Genomic DNA, 27357 nt, shown 5'->3' on the forward strand with positions numbered 1-27357 from the left:
TGAGCAGCCCCATCCCCAGTCCTAGGAGTGAGCAAGGTTTCCAGGTCCTGTAACTCAGGTGTGCTGGTGTCCACCATGCAGAGGAGAAACTGCACGCCTAAGTGTGAGCAACTATGCAGGGAGTGGGCAGTGCCTGCAGTTATAACCTGATGAGGAGGGTAAGGCCACACAGGACCACAGCAACTGAATCGGCACCTTGGGTGGCAGCACTGAGGAGCTGAAGGGAGAGCTGGGGGCTTTGGTTGCTGAGCACATTCCCCCACCCTCTCCTCCTCCCCTGGGCTTCTGGAGCCCCAGCCGCCCCCACGGCCATCTGGCACCACCAGCAACATTTCCCTCCACAGTTCCCTCCCCCAAATCACTGAATTTTTCTCCTCCTCCTCTCCAGCCCCTGCCCCATGGGGGAGGGGGCCTTCCCTATAAGCATCCTGCAGTTTCTTGGCCATGTGGCCCCTTTCCCTTTTGTCTCTGAATCCTCCCTGGCCTAGGCTTTGGGAAAGTGTGCACACGTGTATCTTTGTCTATGCTGTGGGTGCTCTTTTCAAGCACTGGCATGCATGTGTGTGCACATGTGGCTCCTGCCCGGTCATGTGTGTGTGTCATGCATGCAGATCCTCAAGGGACTGCTTCTGGGCTATGGGTGTGGTATAGTGGGAACAGGCTGTGACCTTGGGCAGTGGTAGGAAGGCATACACAGCTCCTTCCTGGCCCTGAGCCTGATTTTACCCTCTCAACTGTCCTTCAAGGTCATCACTGAAAAGGGGTGTCCCCACAAAAGCAGCCTCACCTAGATCCATGGGCCTGGCATGTGCTCTGGCAGTCCAGCTCTCATGGTAGGTGTTTGGGCTTAGAAGCAAGCTGAGAGGGTGGCAGGGATACCATGTCATACCTGGTATGTTCAGCGGGGTGACTCCATTTCCTCTCAGGGGGCTTCTGTGATGGTATCCAGGAAGGTGCTGCATGCACCTGGTCCCACCCCTGCCTCTCACCACTCACAGCACCTCAGCCTGAGAGGCCACAGTTTAAGAAAAGAGCTCTTTATTCCACGTCGTCCGATATTTTTACACAAGTAAAATAAAATGCATATCTCTATATACCGCGATCCGGGTGGGAGACTGCGTTCTGGAACAAACGCTGCCCCAAACCCTGTAAACATGATGGGGTGGAGATGGGGTTGGGCTGGTGGGGAGGCGTCCGTCAGGGAGGACTGGCCTGCCCAACGGGACCTGTCCCTGGCGCTGGCTGGCGGCATGGTGGGAGACCCCCTATGTACACACACCTGGCTGCTGAGAGGCTCTGGTGTCTGGTAGCTGGTCAGCAGGGTGCAAGCATTGTCCACAGCACCAGCACAAGGCCAAAGGGCACAAGGCTGCAGGCCAGGACCGGCAGGGCACCTGAACCCTCTGCGTCACTTGCCCCGCTGCCCCCACTGCCTGCCTGTCCTAGACGGCACTGACTGCGGGTGCGGTTCTTGCGGGAACAGCCTGGCCTCCGACGAGGACCAGTGGTGGGGACCCCTGGTGACTCAGACCCTTCTGGCCGCAGTGCAGTCAGTGGGGGCTCTGCAGAGCTGGGCAGGGTCCCAAAGGGAGAGTCATTGATGTGACGTGGTCCTGAGCCATTGCCTGGTGGACTGTCACCAGGTGGCACACGCCCCTTGAGTGCATTGCCAGCGGAGGCTGGCCTCCCAGACTCTAGCACTGAGGCCTTGTCTGCAGCGTCTGGCTGGCAGCATTTGGGCAGCCCCAGTGGCTCCTCATCAGTGGCCCCGCTGGTCCAGATGGGATGGAAGGGCCTGGCTGCCACGGCACAGCCCTCTAGGTCATTGGCAGCCAGACGCTTGAGGTCACGGCCAGCCAGGCGCATGGGCAGGCTGCAGGGCACCTCAGATGAGGAACCTCGGAACTTCTGCAGCCAGGCCCAGAGTGGGCGTGCCCGGCAGTCGCATACCCAGGGATTGTCGTTGAGCCTCAAATACTGTAGGGCACGTAGAGGTGCCAGGGCCTCTGCAGGCAGCATTGAGAGGTTGTTGGCAAACAGGTAGAGTGTCATGAGGCGGCCAAGGTCACGGAAGGCGTGAGGGTGCACGCGGGCCACACGATTCTGGTGCAGGAGGAGACGGTCGAGACTGTGCAGGCCACGGAAGGCGCGCTCAGGCACGCTGGGGATGCGGTTACCGTGCAGGAAAAGGTGCGTGAGGTTGCCCAGGTCACGGAAGGCATCATCTGGCAGTGCCTGCAGCCCATTGTCTTGAAGGTAGAGGTACTGCAAGGCGGCCAGGCCACGAAACAGACCAGGGCCCAGTTCCTGCAGACCACAGCGGTCTAGGTGCAGTGTGTGCAGGCGGCCCAGGCCTTGGAATGTGGCAGGGTCCACAGCATGAAGCTGTGCATTATCGCTGAGATCCAGTTGCTCCAGGAGGGTCAGGCCAGCAAAGGCGGTGGCATCAATCCGGGCCAGTGCATTGGAGTGTAGCCACAGGATAGTGAGATTGCGGCAGGCGTGGAAACCAGCAGCCGGCACATGGGAGATGCGGTTGCCATGCAGGAAGATGCGCTGGCTGGAGGCTGGAATGCCAGTGGGTACAGCCTGCAGGCCTTGCTGGGGGCAGCTTGTTGTCACTTTGGGCTCATTGTAGCACACACAGGCACCTGGGCAAGGTGCTGCCACCTGCCAGGCCTGTAGCCACAGCACCCATGCCAGCAGCCGGCTTCCTGTGGGTAGAAGAAAGGGTGGTTAGGGGTATGAGATCCCTAAGAGACTGGAAGGTCACGTTGGAGCCAGTGTGATCCTTGAGACTGGGCCTTAGGAGGGGCTAGGGCCAGGTCTGAGATGTGGCCTGGAATTTGGAAGTTTTGGAATCCTTGCTTTTCATACCTTATAGATGATGCGAGGCTATAATTTGCTCCTGGAGCCACACGCTCTGGGAAACCATGTCTACAGACTCCCCATTGCACCCTTTTGGATGCTCACAACCACCCATCAAAGTTAGCTTACTAGGGTCACCTAACAAACACCTATTTGAAGGATGGTTGCCTACATCTGCATATACCTTCTTGGGACTCTAGTGAACACAGAGTCCCCTGGGCCTGGTCTCCATCCTTGTACTCCCAGTATTATTCCTGGCCTGCCTCACCCAGTCCCCTAACAGCTTGCAGGTCATGCTGAGAGAGGGGGAGATTAGCTCTTGGCAAACCTGTAGGACCAGTGAGGCTGAGCTTGTGGACTACTAGGGAGTGGGGTTCAAGCAGAGGAGCTGCAAGCTAAGTCTGTCAGCTGCTAAGCTTTGGGTAGCTTCTGCAGCAACCCTCCTCCCAGACTGCAGAAGGGGCACACTGAGGTTCAGACCCCTATGCCCTTCTCAGGCCCTTGAAGCTCTTGATCAACCCTAGCAGCTGGGAGTCAGGGGAGCATCTGTCATGTCACAATAGGGAGTTGTGATTTAATGAAAAATTACAAACTGCAGCTCCTAGGGGTTCCAGGTGGTATAGGGTGGGTCCCCCCAACTAGCACTTCTGCTATCACAGAAACAGGGTCCTGGGTGTAGAGAGGGCACAGGGTGGAGAAGTACAGTCCCCACCCCAGAGTACCCTGCCCCCAGCAGGCTGCTCCCTCCTCCACACATCCTCCCTTTTAAGCACTTCCTGACTTGGCTTGGAACACCTCCTGCAGCCTCCTCCCCTGGCCTCATTCTCTGCTTGATCCCCTCCCAGGGGAGGAGTTCACTTCTTCCCAGCCAGTCACTGCATGGTCCCAGCTGCCCTCAACCCTCCAACCCAGGTGCACACTCAACTGGGACAGTCTCCCAGCAGTAATCTCCTCTGCTCATGGTGTTGCATCCCCTTTTCTATTGCAGGGCCAGTCACTCCTGGGCCTTCAACAAGGCCCTACACCAGCAGTAGACTTTCCCTGGGGCTGGGGCGACCCAGCCTTAACAGCAGGGCCCTAGCATTCCAATATTAGATTCCCTGCCCCCCTTGAATGCTGAAGGTTCTTTCAGCCTGCCTCGCCTTCAGGAGGGAAGTCTATTAAAATGTGAATCCCCTTGGGAGGGTTATGGCTTATCAGCTAACACTTGAGTTATCAGCTAACACCTTCGTTGACAGCTAACACCTGCGTTGACAGCTAACACCTTCCTTGGCAGCTAGCTAAGAGCAGGATTCTGCAGACAGGAGGCCGGCTAAGTGCTGGGGTTGGAGCTGAGAGGGAGGAGGGACAGAGCCACAGTCCAGCTTCTACCAACCAGGCCATGCTGGACCCCCTGACACAAGGGGTCCTCTTCTGCCTAGAACAACAAAAATTGCTAACTTTAAATTCAGAGTCCCAGCAAACTAGGTAAGTATAACAGTTACTAGACATGTCCCTAGGTCCTGTGAGCCTGTCCCCACAGCTCCCAGGGGGTTTCTTCTTCTGAACTCTGCTTTGCTGGGTTTGGGGCCATTTGTTGGTTGCCAGAGGGATGGCAGCCCAGGATGGAGGTTCAGAGAGTCAGAAGCCCAGAAGTCCCCAAGCCCTGGTAATCTTCCCAAGGTTGGTTATGCAGGGGAGGCATTTTGACCTGATGTTCTATTTAAACTGCTGACATTCCTGCTTCCTTCTTATGCATCCTCCCTGGAAAAGTGGGGCTTGGCCATGCAAGCTCCCCACAGTGTCTCACCTGCTGTCACAGGCAGGCACTGTGCTATATAAACAATACTTCATAGCCCAGGAACTCAGGAAAACCAGGGGCTGGTTGGGGTGGGGGCTCTCAGTGTTCACTGGGCAGGCTCACTGCCATGGCTGGGCCACATCACCAGTCAAGCAATGCCACAGACTGTGCACATCACCAACTGTGCCATGCTGTTGACTAGGCTTCCCTGAGACTGGGTCATGCCACCTATCTCTTTGTGTCATACTGCCAACTTCTCTGTGCCACCTACCATATGTGGTGACCATGTCCCTCACATCATGACTGAGCTAGGTACCACTGCACCATGTCCTGTGGTCCCCAAGACCTGAGGTGTGGTCTGCAAGCTCACTGGTATAGATGCCCACGTTGACTCCAGAACTGAACCACAGAGTGGAGGCAGGCAACTGGGGGAGTGGCCATGTGGCACTCAGCCCTGCCAGCAGCAGGTATCGAGCACAAAGACAAGGCTCCATTCCTGCCGAGACAACTGCTTTTTGGAAACCAACTTCTGAGAGTCAGCCCTCCGCACCGGCCCTGCTGTCAGCACAGCGGCCGGGGTGGGCTCTCTTCTGCTGCAGCCACAGTAATTGGCTCCAGCCTGGCCCCCCTTGGGGCCTGCCCGCTGGTCTCCATAGCAACCCCTCCGCTGAGCAAGCATGAGGGGGCATCTTTATATGAGATAATCAAACCCAACTTTGCAGCGTTGTTTCATATTCACAGTGGGTGCCCGGGGAATACAGAAGACCCAGTCAGGCAGTGGGGAGGGTGTCCCCTGACCCTACACTAGGGTTGCCCCATCTGACCTCTTCCTGCCCTCCACCTTGGAAGGCAACCCCTCCCTATCCCCCTGGCCTCTGTAGTCTTCTGAACTACAAGGCCCCTGACCTCCAGAGCCGTCCCCTCCTTGCCCACCTCTCCTATTTCTCTCCCCAACCTAACCACTGATTCTCCCAGGAGATTCTGCCCTCTTCCTGGAGCCTAGCCTGGCCACCCCTGCCACTCTCACCATCTCATTCAGGTCCCAATTCTCAGTGATCATCCCGTGTGAGTGTGACTCCAGGCACACCTGGGGAGAAAACAGCCCTGCAGGACCCCGGTTTTCACACATACAAACCATGTGGATTGCCCCTGAGATCCCTGCAGTCACCCTAAGGCCAGACCAGCCCTGTGGCCTCCTGAGCCTGTGCACAAACTAGTGCCTCTCTTGTCATTCCCAAGTCAATTCTTGTCAGATCTGTCAGGTGGGGGTTTCCTCCAGGTCCTCCTCCTGGATATCCCCTGTGGTGGTGGGGCTGGATCATGGTTAGGGGCTTCTGCCATAGCCTAGGTCTGGCTCAGAAGCCATGCTGGTAAGAGGACCATGATTGGGAGAGGGCTAGTCATCCTGCCCAGAAGGCTCTGAAATTTCCCAGGAAGGACAGTGACTAGATACTAGTCCAGGGTCCCCCCAGTGCAGCCAGATGGAACAGGATATAACTACTGAGCTACATACTATTCATCCTGCACCATCAGGTCTTATGAGCGAAAATCCCAGGTTCACATTCACTGCAGGAGGGAGGGCGGAGGGAGGGAGGAGGGAGAGAGAAGGGAGGAGGAGAGAAGAGAGGAGAGTGCAGAAGGGGAAGAAGGATGGAAGGGGGGAAGGAGAGGGAGGAGGGGAAAGAGAAGAGGGAAGGAGATGGGAGGAGCCAGGAAGAGGAAGGCAGGGCAGAGGGGAGGGGGCAAGGGGGATAGAAGGATGTGCTGAGGGAAGGAGGGAGAAGTGGGGGAGGTTTCTGGGGACTTACCCAGCAACCGCAGGAGCATAGGAGCCAGCAGAGCCGGCAGGCTGCTGCTGAGGTCAGCAGCTCACCTTAGCAGCCCACAGAGCTGAGGTGGGATTGCCATCTTTGGTGTCTTCCCTAGGGCCCCTCTATTCCAGGAACCCCCTACTCTGTGCCTCCCCCTAGCCTGGGCTGAGGTCCCATGGGAACACCTCTGCCCCCACCCTGACAAGGCCAAGAGACAGATCAGGGCTGACAGCCTTACAAGCCCAGAGCATCGACCACCTGCTCAGTGCCCTAGTGTCTTCATACTTGCCACAAGAGAAACACTCTATAGAATCACTGGGAGATCTGATCAGCTGGTATAAAAAGGCTTGAGTTGGAACTACATAAGAATCAGTTTTCTTATCAATATTACCAGCCTGTTTTCAGATTAGGAAACTGAGGCAGTGAATGGTTAAGCCCTACCCTGTTCCTATTGCAAGACTATTCAGTAGGAAGGGAAGGGAAGGGCAGGAGACACAGTGTTGCCTGAAGGTGACCTCAAAGAGAGTCCAGCCCACAGACAAAACTTGGCCACTGTGTGGCCTGGGCAGGAACAGTGGCTACAAGGATGTTGGAGGCCAGGATGCAAGCCTGTTGGACAGGTACTGGGAGCACATGATTCTCTCTTGTGCCATCAGTGACTTCAAAGGGACATTTCCAGGGAGGTCCTGAGCTGCTGCCCCCTATCTAGAGGCTGGGGTTAGAAGGCTGCAGAGGGATTGGGACACTGGTCAGCTCAGGATTCGCAGATCCAACAGATACCAACAATGTCCCTGTGAAGTGGTCACGTCACAGACCACAGTTACAAGGCAGAACAGCTCAGCACACTGAGACCAGAAATAGCTCCGGACGGGGGTGGAGGGGCCAGTGTCATCCCCATACTGGAAAGGGTCAGGGCACCCCTTACTGTGCCTACTCCCCACTCCTGCCAGCCCCCTATCACTGACTCACCACCCCCTACTGGCCATCTGTCCCCCTCATCCTCACTTACTTCTCACATACGTTACCCACCCTCCACCCGTCCTCAAGCCCACAGACACGTGAAGGGGCAGCTCCAATTCCCATGGCACTTCCTGTGCCCTTCCCAGACCCTAAGTGCTGGGAACAGGAGGGTAGCAGCAGTTCTAGAGAGGGTTAAATCACCTTGTGTCTCCTAGGGGGTGTGGCTCCCAGCCCCTACTGCCCTGTCCAGGGCTCCTGGAGGCCTCGTTCATTATTGATCTTGGCTGCAGGGATGGGACCTCCAGGTCAGGTCAATAACAGGCAAAGTCAGCAACCATGGCAGGAGAGCACCTGACACAGGTTGAGGGGCTTCAGGTCCAGCCATGTGCAGTGGGAGGACTGGTTTGGGCAGAGACCTGCCTGCAATCCTACTATGACTAGGAAAGAACTGTTGAGATCAATCTGACTATGCTGGGTATTCCCTCTGCCCCTCTGGCCATAGGCCTTGCTCCTAACCAGTCTGTCTGCTTTGTGATACTGGGTTTACCTGAGATAATAGGGTGCCTTTAGACCCAGGTCTGGGGCTGGGCCTTTAAGGGCCAAATTTATTGACCCATTTTATATATGAAGAAAATGAGGTTTGCTGGTTAGGGGGAAGCTACTTCCCACTGGAGGGTTGGGGTAGGATTCCTACCCCAACTCCATGGCAACAGGGGCACTAAAAGACTATCCCCACCACCCAAGTTCCACTCCTCCCCCTACCAAAGAAAGTTTTCAGCCAAAACAGCACCCTTAGTGTCTACCTTGAGCCCTTTTCAAGTTAAGGACATAGAGGTTGTCAGAGGAGGGCCCTGGCTTGAGGGCTCCTTCCTGAAGGGGCAACACTGCAATAAGGGTCATTCACTCACTCACTCCTCCCTGTTTCCCTCAACAGTGTGTCAGGAGGTCCATGCCTCAGGCTCTGTGCTAAGTGCTGCAGATGGAAGCACACCTATGATAGCAGGTGCCATACATGGGGGTTAGGAGCCAGAGAGGCCTGAGTCAACCTCAGAAAGTATTAGGATGTTGGGGAGAACCCCAGGAGCCCACTGTCAGCTTGAGGGCCCAGGAAGACCCTCTCGTGTGTAGGATTCTCAATCCAGTATCCAGACCTCAGGAATTAATTCTTGGTTAAAGCTGGGCTGTCCACCTAAGGGCTCTGGAACCTCACCTGGTCCTCACACACTCCCATCTGATGCCCACCTTTCTAGCCCCATCCTGTGAGTTTTGCACTGGGGGCCCACAATGCCAAGTACGTGAAGGCTCTTTCTGAAGTCCTGTACTGCCCTAGGGCACAGATAGTTCAGGCAGCCCCAATTCCATAAACTTGGTCAATGTCTCCTCCTTGAAAGGTGGCTGGTGGTCACTCCTGTGCCTCCTTTATCAGGTGACAAAAAAATTACCTAATTACCTGGAGGATTCTGTCTCCAAGATAGCTCACTATGGTCCTGTGGCTAATTCAGTCCAGCAACCAGCCTGGGATCTAGTCCTGAGAAGTCCTCAGGAGAACTAATAAGGAACCAACCTGTAGCCCATATGCCCCTGCTCTTGGAGGTGGGGTCTTAAAAATGGAGAACTCTTGTGCCATGGCCTGGGCACTGCTGTGTACTTGCCCCCACACCCATCTGCCCACACTACCCCTTCCCAGGATACCCAACTTGGCAAGGTCCACAGTGCTGGGTCTTGCCTTCCCTTGTGCCCCATACCCACTCCCAGGTCTAGCATCCTGACCTGAGCCCCGACCCTGGATCTTCTGCAGACCCCCAAGTTGACTGCTGCCTGTGAGGCTTAGAGTGTCAGCCTCTGACAGGGCTGCCTGAAGTACCCAGATGTATACTAGGTGTACTGAAATAGGAGCACAGACTCAAAGGCACAAAATCAGACAGTAAGAGTGCATGGGGGTGGGCAAACAATGGGAGGGAATGCTGAGGGTGCACACAATAGGAATGCATTGTTAGCATAATTAGTATGCAAAATAGGAGAACTTACTGGGAACACACAACAGGAGATACTTAGGCCTTAGGCTGCTGGGGTTGTTGTGTTGGGGTCATGCAGATCTGGGGAGCTGGTAGAGGGTCTACTCTCACTATAGTGGGAAGCAGTAGGTGGGCACTTCCCCACATGTTCTCGAGCCCTCAGCACTTGTTAAACATGACCAACCAGGCAGGTGAATGGCCTGTGCCCAGACAGAATTCATTCGGCTATGAAAAGTTACATGTAGGTCTTGAGGCCACCCTCTGGGATCAGCCCATCCTGCCTCTTAGCCTCTTGTTAGAGAACAGCCAGACAGGCTGCCACCGAAGCCATCTAAGTATAGCACTGGTCTGGCACATCCTCCTGACCAGGGGCTGCTCCTGCTTCCCAGAGGCCTTTGAAGCTGGGGGAGGTAGCAGCACGTGGTACAATGACAGCTCACGAAGAAGCCCTGTGAAGACTGGTTGAGTATACCTGGCCAGGACAGGTAGGACTCCCACTGGAGTTAACACCCAGTGAGGCCTGAGTGAACACAGTCCAGGGTGCCAGAGGGAAGCCCTCATCAAAGACAAGGGGCCTTTTTATCCTCCTTTTTTGCACACACTTGGGGGCCCAAGAATTGGCTGCTGCTTTTGTAAATAATGTGTTTTTGGCATATGGCCACACCTATGTGTTCATGTATTGTCTGAGACAACTCATTGGCAGAGTTGAGTTGTTAAGACACACTACCATGTGGTCCACAACACTAGGGTGATCTAGTGTAAAGGGTATACCCTTTACAGAAAGTTTGCTGACCTGGTTTGTGACTGACCCCCCTGCCACATGTGGGTGTTGCCACCCTCACTCTCACCATGACCCAGCAGAAGCCACTCAACCTCTCACCTAAAGAAAAGAAAAGCAAGAGCCGGAGAAGATCACCATTTTGCTGAGGCCACGTGACTGCGTATACAAAGCCCAGAGGCATCTTACTTGGTGCCGGGTCAACACCAGGAGACCTGGGCAAGGTTAGCATCTCACTGAGTTGTGGGTGAAGGATGTGAGGAGAGAAGTACTAGATTCTAAAATACTGCACAGGTCCATAGAAAAACAATTATTTTGCTGAAGGGGCTGTCAGGAGACTTGTAACCAAACACGCATAAAAGGACAACTTAAAAATACAAAGAGCTGGGTGAGATGGTGCATATCTGTCATCCCAACGACTTGGGAGGCTGAGGCAGAAGGATTGCCAGTTCAAGCCCAGCAACCTAGCAAGGCCTTCAGCAACTTAGTGAGACCCTGTCTCAAAATTAAAATCAATCAATAAATAAAAAGGGCTCTGGATGGATTCAGTGGCTAAGCACCTCTGGGATCAACCTCTGGTACTAAAACAAAACAAACAAACAAACAAACAAACAAAAAAAGAGAATATAAGGAACAGACAGCCATCCCTAGGCACTGGGAGGAGGTGCAAAGTGACACAGTCCTCACATGGGAGGAAAGGATGATGGCACTTCAGGGGAGGCAAATCTAGGGGAGGTGGTTTCTGAGAAGTCAGTAGTTTAGCTGAGGGGGGAGGCCTCTGGGGCCATGGCTTTTCCATGCCAATCCAACCACCCCCAGGATCTGCCGGGGTCAGGTAGCCTCTTTCTATACCATACTCCAGGGGTTCTGGTCAGTCATATCAAGGAGGCTTGCTGATCTACTGATACCAAGCTGAGTCCTTGGGCTGGGCATGTCCTGGAAGGAGCATGTATATGCAGGTCAGTGCCTCTTTACAAACAGGCAATTTTGGACCACCTTTGGTGGCCTTAGGCCCAGTCACTTATGGAGTCCCGTGTGTAGCATCATGAAGGGGAAAGTGGGCTGTTGAGTTATCTTCTATTCTTGTCATTGATATCATCACCACCACTACACCATCATTATCTTTATCATCATCATCAGATGTCACTGTGTTAGTCATCTTTCTATCACTATGATAAGATATGTGAGATAATAAACTTCCAAGGAGGAAAGATTTATTTTGGCTTATGGTTTCAGAGGTTATCAGTCCATGGTCTCTTAGTCCTGTTGCCTTTCGGCCTGTGGTGAGGCAGCACATCATGATGGGAAGACACAGCAGAGGAAGCTCCTTAGCTCATTGTAGCCACAAAGCAAAAAAAAAAAGAGAAAAAGAAGAGGGGCCAGGGTCGCAGTGTGCTCTTCAAGCCCATGCCTGCAGTAACCTAACTTCCTTCCACTAGAAAGAGTCCAGCGTCTAAAGATTCCACACTTTCCAATACTGCCACAGGTAAGAGACGAAAACTTCACCACATGGGCCTCTGGGGGACATTTAAGATCCAAACTATAGCAATCACCATCACCATCACTATTATTACCATCATTACCACCATCACCATCATCACACCAACTTTATGCAAAGCCTTTGAAGGGAGAGCAGCCTGGGGCAGACTTGTAACCCACATGGAACACAGTCAGTCTCACACAAGGGCAGAGAGCCCCAAAGGCAAGTCAGTGGTAGGCCAATGCTATGTAGACACCAGACATCTCTGGGCAGGTGCCTTGGCCAAAGGACATCCCATTCCAGCATCAGAGCCTTGGGAGTCATACAGGGGTTTTTGGGATAAGCATCTGTTTCCTAAGGAGGCACTGTCAGTACACTGTCACACCCTAGTCTCACACAGGGCTCAGTAGCAGGGCAGGACAAGTGAAAGGCAGAAGGAAGATGGGGTCTCTGGTTTCTTTGGGACAGTCCAATGTGAAAATATTTCTTATTCCTGGAAGTTTCATGACATCTCCACAGTGCATTCTCCCACAGCACAGTAAAGAGGTGACTATCATCACCATTCCTCAAACAAGGGTCTTGAGGCATGACAAGATCACCAGCAGGGCATCAGAGGAGATAGGACACATAATTGAGGCTCTAGGGTACTGCTCTGTTATGATCAGAGCCGACTATAACCCCAGAGACCACACAGCAGGGAGAGGTAGCCACTATGGGCTCCCTGACCTCCTAAAGCAGCTCATCTTTAACCCAGACTTCCTTCCCTGGCTGGCTGAGGGTGGGCCCTAGGGTGGTTCTTCAGCCCTGGACTCAGACACAGCCTTTGCATTCCCTCTCAGACTAGCTGGAGAAGCTGTCAGTCCCATCTGTCTGTCATCACACCAACAATATGAGGATGATGATGGGCTAGTACCCACCTCCCCAGGACCTCAGACATGCCCTCACCCAGGTATGGCCTCTGTGAATAGTGTCCTGCCTACCTAGAGGCCAATCTGGGCCCTGGCACTTAAGACCAGTACAGGAAGCATTATGGTGTGACCTTGGCCTTGCTATATGTAGGCAGGAGCCCAGCTGTGTCTAGATTGGAGGAAATAATGATGGCCAGGCTGCACTGCAAACACACCTATAGTCACTCCCTAAACACCTCCACAAATTCAGTCTCAGCAGAGAAAGGAAGCTGGAAGATAGGTCTACAGCCCAGTATAGTCTGCCTCACCTTGAAAAACCCCCACCCTCATTCAGCATTAAGTTGCTGCTGCTTTTCATATAACACTGGTGGTCCCCCTCCTCTTCCCACCCACCATGTTAGACACTGTGATATGTTAGAGACATGTGTTTATCCCCTTCCTGAGATGATGGTGATATACAGCACGTCCTCAGAAAGGCAGGGAGCAGGATGATGGGCTCTATCCTATGGAAACATTCAGAGAAGAGGTCTCTATCACTAGCATCTGGCAGTACCCTGAATGGCTCCTGCCTGATGCCTGAAACTTACCAGAGGATAAGCTCCATCTCTCCCCAAATTAGAAGAAAAATCTAATTAGTATCCTCCTACTGATAGAAGGGGATTTAAAACAAGAACAGGGTGCTATGACCAAGGAGCCATCAGAGAACAAGAAAGAATGTCTGGAAATTAAAAATAGAATTGCTAAAATTAAAAAAAAAATCAATAGAAGGGTTGGAAAACAAGGTCAAGGAAATCTCTCAGAAAGAAAAATAAAAAAAAAGGAAGAAAAAAATGAATGAGATTCAGAAGACAAATATAGGTCAAACATCTGTCTTAGGGTAGTTCCATAAAGAGGGAACTGAGAAGATAGAGAACTTAAAAAAAAATCAAAGAAATAATACCAGAAAATTTCCCAGAGCTGAGGACCTAGTCCTTCACTATGCATTCATGTCATAATACAATTTCAGACTGCAGGGGGTTAAGACAGGCCTGAAGCTCCAGGAGGAAAAGTCAATCACAAAACATGCAAGGTGGCATTAGACCTCCCCACAGCAAATTGGATGCCAGAGGACAACAAAATTGTAATAGCTTCAAAACTCTGAAGGGACACTATTTTTTAAATGGCATTCTGGAGCCAGCCAATCTAGCTAGAACAAACTTGCAGACATGGGAGGACTTAAAGAACAATTCTTCACTATGCCCTCCTTAGACAGGTTAGTTGGAGTTGTGCTTCAGCTTAAACAAGAGTATAAACCCAAATTTCACATCCTGCGAAAATTAGATGCAACCTTAATGGTTTTTAAGGGAATCCATGGGATAGCAGGACAAGGGCCTGAGATCTTTCCAGGGAGAAAATAAGAGACCCACTACTAACTCTGACATGGGAATGAATAAGCCCATGAGATGAAACAAGAGGGAAAACAAAGCAAAACACCCAAAAACCAAAGTCAGGAAAAACAAAAGACCATTCAAGAGAGGGGTTAGACTAGGAGCCTCAGAAATGGAGAGGTAACCATTAACAAAGTCAGGAGATAGGTATAACAGTGGCTGCCTCCAGGGAGGACTATAGGCAGTAGTTGAACAAACTAATTTTCCAGATCAAGAGCTGGGTGGAGATTTTAACCTTGTGCAAGATATTGTTAACCAAAATGTCATAGTTTAAAAACAAAAGTATGCATTGAAAATTTAGAGATAACAAAATGAAGAAAGGAAAGTGGAGACAAATGTCAGTTAGAAACAGTTGTCTCTGAAGTGTAGGAGAAGAAAGCAACTGTACAGACAATCTCGGTATCTGGCATCTGGTGCAGGGTCTGGACCCTGCACACTGCTCTGTGACCCCTGATTCAGCCAAGGGTGGTTGAAGATACATCAAATCTCTGAGGGCACTCTGGGCTTTTGGTTAACAGAGGCTTCTGCAATTCAGGCACTTGCAGGGGCAGCTTCTGGCCTAAAATTCTATCTGTGCTCAAGCTTTCTGTTGCTACTCCTCCTTGCTTTGCCTTGATGTGTCTCCATATCCACCTGGCCCAGTCCCAAACATCCTGACAAATTCTCACCCCTGGACCCTTCCTCATCTTTGTCTGCTCCTGTCCTCTGTCACAAGATCTGTGCACAAATCTGCACCCACACCCCAGGCTTGTGGGTCACTCAGCAGGGGTCACCTTCCACTGGATTAGAGTCTGCAGCCCCTGGGCCTTGGCTCTGACCTTGGCTGGGTGTGAATAGGCATCTTCCACTTCTATGAGAGACCCCAATGCATTCCTGCAACAGAACCTGCTGTGCACTCAGGCAGGGACAATGTGAATAAGTAATTGCTCTTTTATTAACGAGTGATAAATTATTCCTATATGATTGTGTGTGATAACTCTTGCTTATTTGAAATCAATTTGGGATGGAAATTGTTGGCGGCTTCTCACCTGCACGGGTGGGAGGCCCAGGCGCTGCTGCCTCCTGGAAAAGGAGGTCAGTGTATTTTGGCTACATCCCTACATCCTGAGGCTGACACGCTTGCTGGGTGCTCCTGCAGGAAGGAGGGAAAGAGGGTGAGATGCCCTGGGGCTGTGGAGTAGGTGGAGGCAGGGAGCTTCCAGCTTCATTTCCTCAGCACGTTGGTCCAGGACTCAGAAGGGGTCAGCTCAGGCTTCCAGAACTGCCTCTCACCCACCTTATTCACTTGCAGTTCTTAAAAGAGGCCTATCCCACTCTACTGGCCCAGGACACTGATGCTCCTAGGGGAGGAAGGACCAGATTCAGAGAGGAGACTTGAAGCCCATGGAGGAGCACCACAGGCACCAGGAGTCATTGGCTACCCCCAGATCTCATTGTATTCATCCTCCCAAGTGACTCCTGAGGATCTATGCTGCCTTATCTTTCACCCCAGAGGACACACCTACCTCCCAGTTGGCACCCCTGGATCCCCAGCTTAGGCTACTCATAGCTCTCAAGTTATCAAACCCGAAAGAGCTTTTGTCTTTTTCCTAGTAATTGTCCTAATGATTTCAGAACACAACTACCCTATCTCTTTTCCTTTCTCCTCTAGCCAAATACAAAAGGGTCCCTGGAAAGCTAGACCTGGGTCAGATATACTTGGCCTCCCTGCACCCAGTGCCTTTGGCAGGTCTCCAACTTCCAAAGATTCTCAAAGCCTGCTAGGAGCAGTGCCCAGCACCCCAGCTCAGATCTCAGTACCTAGTTCTGTAAGTGCGCTTTTAAAACCCTACATCCCACCCACCAGCAGTGATACCTCCATCCCAGGCCAGGCCCTCAGGAAGTCAAGCCCTGTCCACTTGCTTCTATGAACATTCCTGACATCCACCCTTTACTTCCTGTGCCTATTCTACCTCATACCCTGGCTGGTCAACCTAGCAGACCTCTGCATGGCTTGTTTCTGTTGACTGTTCCTGGTCTGTGGGCTCCATGGGTATATACCATGGTTGATTGGTATGCAGTAGAATGCCACAAAGGTGCTTTTGGTTTGTTCTGATTGGTCTTGTACTGATGCTAGAACAGGTGAAAGGGTGGGTGATCCATGAGTCTCTGTGGTAGGGCCCTGAAGCCTCTCAGCACTCATTCCTCACATGGAAAACAGAGATCATAAGATCCACCTCACAGCATGCTAGAAGGCCACATACACACAGGGCAAATGCAAGGAGGAAATGCCTGGCTCATCAGTCTAGGACTTGGCACCTTGCATCTGGGCCTCTCTGGGAGGGACCATTGTCCCCACTCTATAGCAGAGAAAGCTAAGCCCAGTTTCTGAGATCAAGTTAGATCTAGTTAGATCAGATTGCTGGCTTCTGATCTGCTCCGAAATTTGGCACACTAACAGCATTGTGAGGCTCTGGCTTTCTCATGCATGCTTTTGCTCAGGCAAATCTCCCTCCAGTGCCTGCCGTAGTCTCAGGCATACTCCCTCAGGGTTGCTTTTCTCCTGAACCTCACTTCTGCCACCCCTAAAGAGGCTGGACTCTTTCCAACTCCCTTCTCATCTATACCACAGTCTTGCTCCAAGGACCTGAAGACCCTGGCCAGGGTCATTACCCATTCCCATCTGTGGAGTACTTTGGTGGGGAAAGAGAATCAACCTGGCTGAGTGAGGTCTCCACCACACACTAGACTTGGTAGCCTCACACAAGGTGGGGGCAATGTCTGGTACCTAGCAAAAAATGAGCCACTGAGGTTGGGAGTTTGTAAGTCTATATTTCTCACTGAAGAGCAACATCCTGCCACCCACCAAGGGCCCTTATTATAGATGAGACCCAGAGGCAGCATGATGAAGATTGTCATGTGACCTGGGTGCTTGGGATCCCAACTTCCAGAGTTCCTTAGACATCCTGGGACAGCGATGACACCCCTAGGTGGGGGGATCAGGATGGCTAACTGGAAGGGAGTTCAGCCAGAAAGAGGAACCAAGGTGTTCCTGTCATGTACCAAGACTGAGGCTCAAATGTACTCTGTCCCAAGGGCAGGGAGGTAGAGATGCTGGGACCCTGGGATCCCTGACTGTGACAGAGGCCCTGTGGGCAGGGAGGGAATGGGCAGGCCACAGTGTCGGGAGGGCTCCATTGCCTTGGGGCTGGGTTGCAGCTCTGGCAGCAGCTGAAGAATGGAGTCCATTAGGGCCACCATCTGTCTCAGCCGTGACGGGTCCTCCCGGTGACATCCGGGAGGTATGTAGATGGAATATCTTTATGGGGAGAGTTTTTCTTTTGCCAATTTTCGAACAGGAAGCCAGACACTTGTCACACCTGTCCCTGTGTCAGCCTCTGCCTGACATAAATTGGGGCCAAGGCAAGGAGATGAAAGACAGCCTGGACACGGCCCAGTGTGCAGGGGCCACGTGTCAGACCGTGGAGCACAAAGAGTCGCTGGCAGGCCTCCCGCTGGGACAGTGGTGGGAGGGTAAGTTCTTTATCTATTCCCTTTTTCCCACCCCTCCCCACCTAAGGGCAGGCTAACCCACCCCCAACATCCTCATCCAGTGCCCCACCCACTCCCTCAGAGCAGGGGGCTATCCAGCATTCTCCAGCCTTCTGCTCTGGGAACTCTAGCAGCCAAGGACCCCTCCCCTTTGGCCAGTGCTTCAGCATTTCTATGAGACTTGCTGGGGGCCCTATGGTTTTCTCCACAACCCCTGTTGGCACCTACTCTAACACTTCTCTCTCCCATGGATTTTTTCAGCATCTTCTTAGAACCTGGGGAAGTCTTGAGAGCAGACTATGTTACAAGATTCTCAGGGTCCCTGCTGCCCAGCACAGGGCTGACCTGCAACTGATGCCAGGAAGAATTCACTGAGAGAATGGAGGCAGAGGTCAGAGACTCCTAGAGACTCCCTCATGGTAGACCCTGCCCAAGGCCTGTTCTCTCTCCACTAAGTGAGCATCTTGGTGCCTGCTAACTCTGCAGAGGGTTGTGGGGAAGAGTCCTCCCCAGGGGATGCTTCCAATTCACCTGCCAATTCACCTGCCAAGATCACAGCCCTTATGGCCTCTGTAGGTGGGATAGGAGACTCTCCCAGCCAAGGGGATACCAACAGTCCTGTTGCCTCCTCAGATGTCCCTGGGGTCTCATTTGTAGTCCTTAAGGAATTCAAAGGCAAGTCCCAGGCACACATAGCCCTTGAAGGCCCCAGTGAGTACTAGAAGGTAGGGACTGGGCAGGGTGTGACCAGACAGCTATATGCTCTCTGAGGACAAAGGGGACTGGATGTATCCAGGGAGACCTAAGAGGCCTCCACCAGGGTAGATAGGAGAAGTTGACAGTTGAGAACATATATGGGAGGGCATTTGATAGGGCTTGATGAAAGGGGAGGTGCACCAGGGTCAACTCCTAGGTTCCTAGCTGGGTTCAGCATGCAAACAGGTAGGGCCATGAAAGCTAGGTATGGCACCTCCTGTGTGACCTCAGGATGGCCCACAATCTTCCCTTCTTAGTTATCCTGTTGACTGGCCAATACTGTGGAAGTAGTATACCCCAATCCCTGAAAACTGATTTTTCTATGGAATTATGCTTCCAGATACATTTTGGGAGTGGAAAGAGCTTCTAGGGTGGAGGCCATATCCAGAGGACAGGTGGGCCAGCCTCCCACTGCCCAATCCCCTCCAAGGACCAGGCAGAAATACATCAACCCCTCCCATGGCACCATAACCAAACCAGCTCAGAGTGAACGGTGGGACAAAAACCTCCAAACTTTGAAGGCAGAAGACCTCAAATGTACCTCTAAGTCAGCACAAAGTTCCTATGGCCATCCTCCTGTCCAGGAACTCAAGCTAAGCCTCAGTCTCCTCACTTAGAAGTGGAAATATCCCTTTCCTCTGGAATCCCCAGCTGCTAGACCTGCCTGGAACCTGTGCAGCCCCACCCTCATCCCACCATGGCTTAGGTCTCATTTGGGCTCTCCACAGCCTGAACCACTGCTTTACTCCTCATAGAATGGTCAGTATGGACCTTCATGGAAAAGGACCTGTGTGGGAGAGGCCAGACAGGGGTTCCTTCTCTGTGTCTCCCACAGCCCAGCAGAGGTTTCTGCTCCAGGGATCTCTGTGGGATGCACATGCCTGTCCCTTTTGGCTGCTTGGGTTCTACCCTGAATTTCTCTGGGGCAGGATAGGTAGGAAGGAGGCTCTGGAAGATTCAGGCCTCATCTCCTACTAAGGGGCCCAAAGTGCCATCACCAGTCTCAATTTCCTCAGTGAGTTTCCAAGATCAGGGCATGAAGTGTAGGAGGGTTCTAGGGTGCATGGGAAGGAGTCCCAGGAGCTGGCCAAGTGTCCAAAGAAACTCTCAGTAGGGTCCAGGCACTGTAGGCAGCACTCCCTCAGCAGTGAATCCACCTTCACACCACCTATGTATGGACAGGGAGGCTGGAGGTAGAGTAAGCGCCTGCAAGCTTGCACTGAAGTTGAACTCTTGCAGCTGTCATGGCCAACTAGACCATGCCAGACAGCCAGTCCTAAGGGTACCCAGCTCTGGTATCTCCAAGAGCTGACTCAGGGGCAGATGGGTACCCAGGCATGGCTCCCACTGGTGAGAATGCTGCTTCTCACTGAGGGCCCAGTTGCCTCCTGGGCTCTCCCTCTGCAGGGTGCTGCAGGTGTGTCTACCCCACTGTTCATGGCTCTCTGCACCCTCATTCCAGGGTTGGACTATTTGGGAGACATGGAGATGGGGTGACAGGAAATAGTACCTGGGGTACAGAGTTTCCTCCAGCAAGGGTGAAAGAAAAGGTTCCTATATGAGACCCTCTGTGGTCCAGGCCCTGAGAAGTAAGGAGAAAAAACTTCACCTAGAGGCAGTCTTGGGAGGTTTTAGGCAGGAGGAGCCTGACTGAAAACAAGGTTTGGGAAAGCACCTTGGAGCCTAGATGGAAAATAAGATGGTAGGCAAGGGTGTCTGTGGTCATGAGCTGGGGTTGGGTGCTGGGGATGATCTAAGGCAGGCCTGCCATGAGGAATGATCAGGGAGAAGTTCTGACTTTATACAATGGACCTGTCTTTGGGGACAGGTAAAGTGGGGAGAACAGGATTGTGGCATTGGATGTCATGTACAGAGGAAATGATATCACCACATAGAGTGAATCTGGGGTACCTGGGATGCCCAGGGGAATGTAGCAGTGTGCAGGGGTGATGTGGAGCTGCCAGGAGATAGTAGCCTAGGGAGCTTGAGACCCCCTGCTCAGACCTGCATAGGTTCGACATATGGCAGGGAGGTGGTCATCATTCACTGACCAACCCTCCTGACCTGAGAACCAGTGCAGAGCCCAGTGACAAGACAGGCTGAGCTAGATGTGGCATGGGGTAGGGAAGTGGGACCAACTAACCATGGGAGCCATGGTTTCCCAGCCAGCTTAAGCCCTTTTCTGCCTTCCATGTTCACTCACTATTTTTACTGAGCACCAACAGTGTGCAGGGTCTACTCCAGGCCCTGGGGATGCTATGGGATGCCACAAGCCAATGGTCATCCTGGCCCTGCACCCAGCCCCACACCCAACAAACCCTGGACTTGGAGTATTTTTCTACCCATGAGGGCACTGAGCCAGGAACACCACCTCTGGTCAACAGCCGTGGATTATAGATGAGGCCTCCAGTGACCAGGGAAGGGCAGTGCTACCCAAGGTCACACAGCCAGCCAGTACTGCACAAGCTGATCCTATGGCTGCCCAGACTTGGGGGAGGGGAGAACTTCTGGCAGGTCCCTGAGCCGGCCCCATCTGGGCCCTGGCAGGAGGGCGAATAAAAGCAACATCTTAACAAGGTCACAATGGCTGGGACAAATTAAGGACACAGTGCTGGGGACCCAGGCAAGCAAGGAGCAATCTGAGTGGGCTCCCAGGAGGTGGTGAGGGGCCTGATCTCCCACCCTGGCTTGAGTCCCTGGGTACTCCTGACTGCTCAACCCCACCCTCTTTCTTGATGGGCCCCTCACCCAGATTCAGCCTTGGCCTGACATTTCCCGTGACATTTGCTGCAAAGAAATAGAGTCATAAATCCAAAGGTTAAATTTGCACATTGCCTTGCACTGCTGGGAAAAGTCATGGTCCCTCCACCCACGAGGAGCCCCATGGGTGTAGGTTTGTGTGGGACTGCCCACCTATGTCAGGGCCCGTGCTTGCTGAGGGTCCAAAGGTTTCCCCTTCCACTTCTCTAAGGCACCCCAGTCACCATCTCCCAAAATGGGTTCCTGGGCACACCAGGCCCTGAAGTTTGGCACACAGGGTGTCTATCAGAGACAGCATTACCTATCCCACTCTAAAACCAAGGCCCTGAGAAGCCCTGCAGTAAAGGAACTTTCAGCATCATTTAACCCAGTTGATCCCAAATTTGACCATAAAACCCTTGTTTGACACCTACCAACAGTTCCGTGGAACTTCAATTCCATGGACCATGATTTATGAGGACCAGTTAAGAATGCTGAGGTGTTGACTGGAGGGCCAAAGAGCACCCCTAGGCACGAGGCAGGCTATCTGAGGGAGGTTAAGTCAATTCCTTACACCTCTACATCCTTGATCACCAGGTCCATGTATCAGAGTGCTGAATGGGGCTCACTCCCTGCCAGGCTCAACTGGGCTGACCTGGGAATCCTGGTTTCTGCCCACACAGCACCTCCCCAAGGCTGCTTAGGAAGGTTTATCAATAGTCTCTGCCTCCTGGCTCTACTTCCTGGGTCCGGCTACCCTGGGGAGGGTCATTAGGGGCCGTAGGTGGCCTCCATCAGAACAAAATAGTCAGAACAAGGCATCAGAATGCCATCAGAACAAGGCAGGTCAATGCTACCATCATTTAAGTCTCTGTCCTCTTATAGCAGAGCAAGGTCATGGGCCCCACCCATGACAGGGAAGACTATTAGGACTTAGCAGGTGAGGCTAGAAGCTTTGTGAAGAGGGTAGGAGAGAGGATGCCCTGAAGCACTCCTTGCACAGATGGCCATCCTTAGAGCTGAGAACCTGCTGGTGTGTGTGTGTATGAGAGGGAAGCTGCATCTCTAGAGCCTGGCTACATGTGGCTGTGGCCAGTACAAGAGGCCAAGGCAGGTTTGAATAAATAGATTATGGTGCATTTTCTGGAAGGGATTCCACACATACCAGTAAAGCATGATGCACAAGAATAGTTTCCAATGTGTAAAAATGTTTAAAATACAGTGACAAAAGAAGAAACTGCGGCACAAAACACCCGGTGCAGTGGGACCCAGCCAGGCCCACGCGCTCCGGAGATGGTGTAGAGAGATACAGGGGTGTGGGACTGTGTGCCCACCCCTGGCTGGGCTTCCAGTGGTGGCTCTGTGACTGTCTGTCCTTTAAAGCATTTAACCCTAGGTAAGGATCACTTCCCTTCATTTGTCTGGTTTAGAGTAGAGTCTGCACGCCAGGAATGAATGGATGAATGAATAGATGGTGGTAAGCAAATGCAACATCTAGGATTTGGTCAAAAAGAGGATGCTAATGACCTTGGCCAGTGTGTGAGTGCAGCTGGCCACAAGAGCAGAGACACTAAGGGGTGCAGAGGTTGGGCCCTGAGAGAGTACTCATGGGTTTGGAGAGGAAGACAGGGTACACAGATCTTAGGGTTCATGCCCTTGGTGGCTGCAGAAGGTTGGGCAGTCCTGCCTGAGGATCAGAGGTCAGGGCTCACCAGGCTGGTTCCTAGAAGCATGAACTTCACTGACCAGTCACAGCCAAGTACCTACAGCCCTCAGTAACCCTACAAAAGGGTTGGGGTAGGTATCACTTGCTCATACACTCCCTCCACTACATGCACATACACATGTTCTCCCTTTCTCTCTTTCTCCCCCACTCCATCTCTCATTCAACTCCTTCCTTCTCCTGACCCTTTTCCCAGATGCACAGACTGAGACCCCTGAGGAGAAATTCTGGGCTGCAGGCCCAGGACTGCAGGAGGGCTCACTCTGCCTCTCTACTGTCTTGGCTTTGTTAGCTGGACCTCTCAGTGCTGTACTGGCTGCCACAGGCATCCATGCCACAAAGCCAGAATTTTAAGCCTGGACAAGGGGGTGGGGGAGGTGCTAGGGATTGGGCAGCACAGGAGGGTGAGCCCAGGGCCTGAACAGTTTTGGGAGGCTTGGTTACACAAGCCCTGACCGTCACAGACAGTTTATCATGTGCGTCAAACAAGGGAAACAAACTGCCCCTCTTCTAGTCAAGAACCAGCCCCCAGCCTCCTAGGACAGCTGGACCTACCCACTTCAAGGTCCCCAACCCAGCCTTGTGATGGGGGTTCCTCTACAGACCCTCCACAAGTCTTCTAGCTTGTTGATACAAGCTGGGATAGACTCCCCTCCCTCCACCCTCTCCCCTGTCTCTCACTCTCTGGCCTCAGGAAGAGGGCCAGTCCTGATTGAAGGATCCCCAGAATAACAAAACAGGTTCAGGGGTTCTACAGGATCCTTGTGGGTGAGGGGTAGAGTGGGGATGCTGCCCTAGCTGGGGAAACATCCTACAGTGTCTTTGCTCCCTCTCTGCCCTCCACCTTCTCTGTTACCCCACTCACTAGTGGTCTCCAGAATTGTCTGCCTCTATGGGCTTTTATAGCTCCATCTGTGGATGTCTCTTTCTCTTTCTATTTTTTTTGTGGTATCAGGAATTGAGCCCAGGAGTATTCTGCCTCTGAGCTACATCCCATTCCTTAATTTTCTTTTTTGAGACAGGGTCTTGCTAAGTGGCTCAGATTGACCTCAACTTGTGATTCTCCTCCCTCAATCCCAGCACAATCACACCCCCAAGGTTCCATCTGTGAATGGGGAGGAGGGAGGAGCCAGGTTGGTAGTGCAAGGGTTTCAGGCAAACCTCTGTTGACTAGGGAGAGGTGTTTGGGGAATTCTGAATTAGAAGAACTGGGGTCAAAACCTCACAGGACATTAGCCTTGATTAGCCAAACCACTGATTATTAACCATTTCACAGGTAAGGAAGACTGAGGCAGAGAGAGGTAACTATTACACCTAAGGTCACATTGTTAATGGATGACTGAGCCTGGACCCAAATCTAGGCCATTATTCTTCTGCCATGCCATACCCAGGGATCAGGCCCTGTGAGCTCCCCTTTAACAGGCAGCGTCTGGGTGCTGACCACCACCTAGTTCAGCCCCTGGCCTGGGAGCTCGATTCTTCCTCATCTTGGCTGAAGCTGTACCCACTTTATAGACAGTAAGTCTGAGGCTTAGTGAAGGGGAGTGGCCAGTCATACTGCCCACACCTCCACTGGCATATTTTACCCTCACAAGACCTACAAAGATGACCTACGTGTTCCCATTTTACAGATAAAGATACTGGTTGAGGCTGGGAGACAGGCAGTGTGGCCCTGCCTTTCTGAACCCCACCTCAGGATACTCCTTACCATAGTGATTGGGTCACTAGCACCCTTGGCTGTCACCTGCACCAGCCTGGTGGCCATCCCCTCAGCATTCCATACAATACCTGGGGCAGGTGAGACCACCTGAAACCTCTCACATGAAGGCTGCCACTAAGGTGAAACTGAGATGCTGAAGGCAGGGCCTCTCAGAGGTCATACTCGGTCATCTGCCCTACCTGGCTGTAGCCGCAGCCAAGCACACCCAGGGTCTGACCTGTTTGTCATGATGTTGACCTCGAAGTTTGAAATGGGTGCCCAGGTGGATTCAAACCCATCATCAGCCACCATTGTGCCTCAGCATTGGTGGGTGGGGAAATGACTGGGAGACACTACCTCATAGCCTGGGATTGGGGCACTGAACAAGCCTCTACTTCACATTTCCAGGGCTTCTGCTCCAGATTTGGGTAGAACTCGGCCACAGTTCTCCCACACAAGGAGCACCCACACCCTGAGGCAAATCAACACATGCCGATGCGCTCACAGGCACACATGGTCATGCGCGCAGACACACACGTGCAGACGCATACCATGTTACACACACACACACACACACGCACACACACACATATACACCCAAGGGACTACGAAGGGGAGGCTCCAGGATGTGCAGATGAAGATGGAGCCAAGGATTTCTTACTCTTCCGTCTGTATGCCCCTGCTGCCCAGAGCCTTCCCCATCAATACATTAACATATAGGTGTGAAAGTGGGTCCTACTTAGGGGCCCCAGCATGTGCCAAGCATGGAGATCATAGCAGTCATGCTGCATGCATGCATGTGTGGCTGTGGGCGTGCAGGCGGGGGTGAGGACATGGATATGCATCTTGAACCCGTGTGTGCACCCACAGTGTTTGTACATGTGCACACTGGGGCAGCATTGGCATGCATGTGCATGTGAGGTGTGCAAGTGTGCAGCCCACGTAGACACAGGCACGTGCAAGGAAACGTGTGTGCAGCCTGCGGCACAGTGGACATTAACAGGGCAGCTGGGGTGGACACCTGGGACAGGCTGTGTGCCTAACCCAGTTCCTTCAGGCAGGGCATGCCCAACCCACATGAAGCCCACCCTCCTTTGCTCCCACTACGGGGGACCTCGCACACATTGGGGGGAGGGGTCCTACAGGGCTGTCAAGGAAGAGGTGCTGTAAGCTCCAATGCCCCTCATACCCCTCAATCGAGTCCTGTAAGGGACCTCAGGTTGCAGATGGTGGGGGGCGTTGCTGCCTCCTCTCACCGCCTGCTTTATGGGGGCAACGCTGGGGCTGCCCTGTCCCCCCACGCCCTCTACTGCCGCCAGCATCCCTTCTTCATCCCCTTTTGGCCTGACCCCGAGAAACCTGAGGTTCTGAAGTGATTCTGCGAGGCCTGGAAGATACCCCCACCTCCACTCAGTACCCACGTTTTTGCAAATCCTGCTTATTAACCCCTTCGCGGTCCTGGTGCTCCGAGGCCGGACCCCGCCCTTCAGCCCGCAGCCCCCACCCCAGACCTGGCCCAGTTTCAGGGGCATCGATCCACTGCCCCCAGCCCCGCCGTCGCCGTTAACTTTCCCGGAAAGCGGCAACTTTTCCTGCTGCCTCCGGCTCCGCCCTCCCAGGGCCGGTGTGTTCACAGCCCCAGCCCGGCGCGGCACTGCGGTGGCCCTCTGAGCTTTCTGGCGACCCTTCCCCCTGCTTCTGCAAACCTGGACGGGCTCTGAGCCTCCGGGGAGGGGCAAGCCGTCCCCCTTCCGCACCCGCAGCTCCAGCCCCACTCGGGCGCTGGGCGGACACTCACCTCCGGCGGATGCCCTCTTCATCTTAGGGGTCGGGCGGGGCGCGTCGGGGACCGAAAGTCGCTTCGGGGCGGGCGCCCGTCTCCCCGCGGCCGGGTCCGCATCCAGGCACCGCCGCTCCGGCCCGGCCCCGGCCCGGCCGCGGGACGAGGCTCGGCGCGCTCCGCTCCGCCCGGCTTGGGCTGGGCTCGAGGGCCGCGGGCGCGCAGGGCGAGGGCGGCGGCGCGGACTGGCGGGGCGCTCGCGGCGCGGGCCGGGAGCGGATGAATGTTTTATGGGATCATGTGGTTTGACGCGCGAGGAATCCGCCCGGTCCCTCCGCTGGCCGGGGCGGGGCGGGGCGGGGCGGGGCGGGGCCTCGCGGCGGGCGGGGCGCTCACCTGGGCGCGGGCCCTAGCCGGGTGGAGGGTGGACGGTGGACCGCTAACCCCGTGGGGGGCGTGGATGGCGCGGTGGACAGGGGCATGAAGGCCCGGCCGCAGGAGGCACTCAGCCCGCCCAGAGCACTAGCACCGCGCGGTCCCAGACAAAGGCGGCTCATTCCTGAAAAGGCGGCGGCCCCTGCAGGCGGCCTCGGGAATGGCGTCCTGGAACCGGCTGTGGGCGAGGGCTTCAGGGCGTGGCGGTTTAGGCTGGCCCGGGCCCCAAGCAAGCAAGACCTTTGTTCTGAGGCCTGGGGATGGGAGAGATGCATCAGACCTCTGCGCGGTCCATTCCCTGACTCACTCCATCAAAGCTTGGACTCCTGCTCCCAGAAACTCTTTGCTGGAGGATTGCCCCACGATCCAGTATGAAAATGGAGGCACAAAGATTAAGGGAGTTCCGGAGCACCCAACCTCTTTGTAGCTCTCTCTTGAATGATCCTAGGGAGCCAACTCAGGCATGGTCCTGACCCTTTTTCTGCAGGTGTCCCATTCATCTCTTCCTTCCTTGGAGTAAGGGCTCCAAACTCTGAAGACTCACTCCAAACCCACCTGCTTAGTGTCCCCCATCCTCCACCAAGCTAGCCCCAGCTATGGAACCAAAGAACTTAATTGCACCTCTCCCCACATACATTGGCAAGTATGCCATCTGCCTTTCCTGCTG

General features: G+C 53.5%; 1 protein-coding gene across 1 annotated transcript; it reads right to left on the minus strand.

The window, feature by feature from the left end:
- Positions 1-1037: 1037 nt before the first annotated feature.
- On the minus strand, positions 1038-26659 carry Rtn4r (reticulon 4 receptor). Its single transcript, XM_047561649.1, has 2 exons — positions 26274-26659; positions 1038-2714 (listed from the first exon to the last, which is right to left on the minus strand). The coding sequence occupies exons 1-2, from the start codon at positions 26293-26295 to the stop codon at positions 1315-1317; spliced, it is 1422 nt and encodes a 473-aa protein (XP_047417605.1). The 5' UTR covers positions 26296-26659; the 3' UTR covers positions 1038-1314.
- Positions 26660-27357: the final 698 nt, after the last annotated feature.

Source organism: Sciurus carolinensis, chromosome 8, assembly GCF_902686445.1.
Source record: "Sciurus carolinensis chromosome 8, mSciCar1.2, whole genome shotgun sequence".
In the NCBI taxonomy this organism is placed as follows: Eukaryota; Metazoa; Chordata; class Mammalia; order Rodentia; family Sciuridae; genus Sciurus; species Sciurus carolinensis.

Excerpts from the sequence above, each read along its gene's own strand:
- Rtn4r (XM_047561649.1), bottom strand. The coding sequence starts at position 26,295 with ATGAAGAGGGCATCCGCCGGAG. Across the intron at positions 2,715-26,273 it reads GAAGAGGGCATCCGCCGGAG|GAAGCCGGCTGCTGGCATGG; the intron begins GTGAGTGTCCGC and ends TTCTACCCACAG.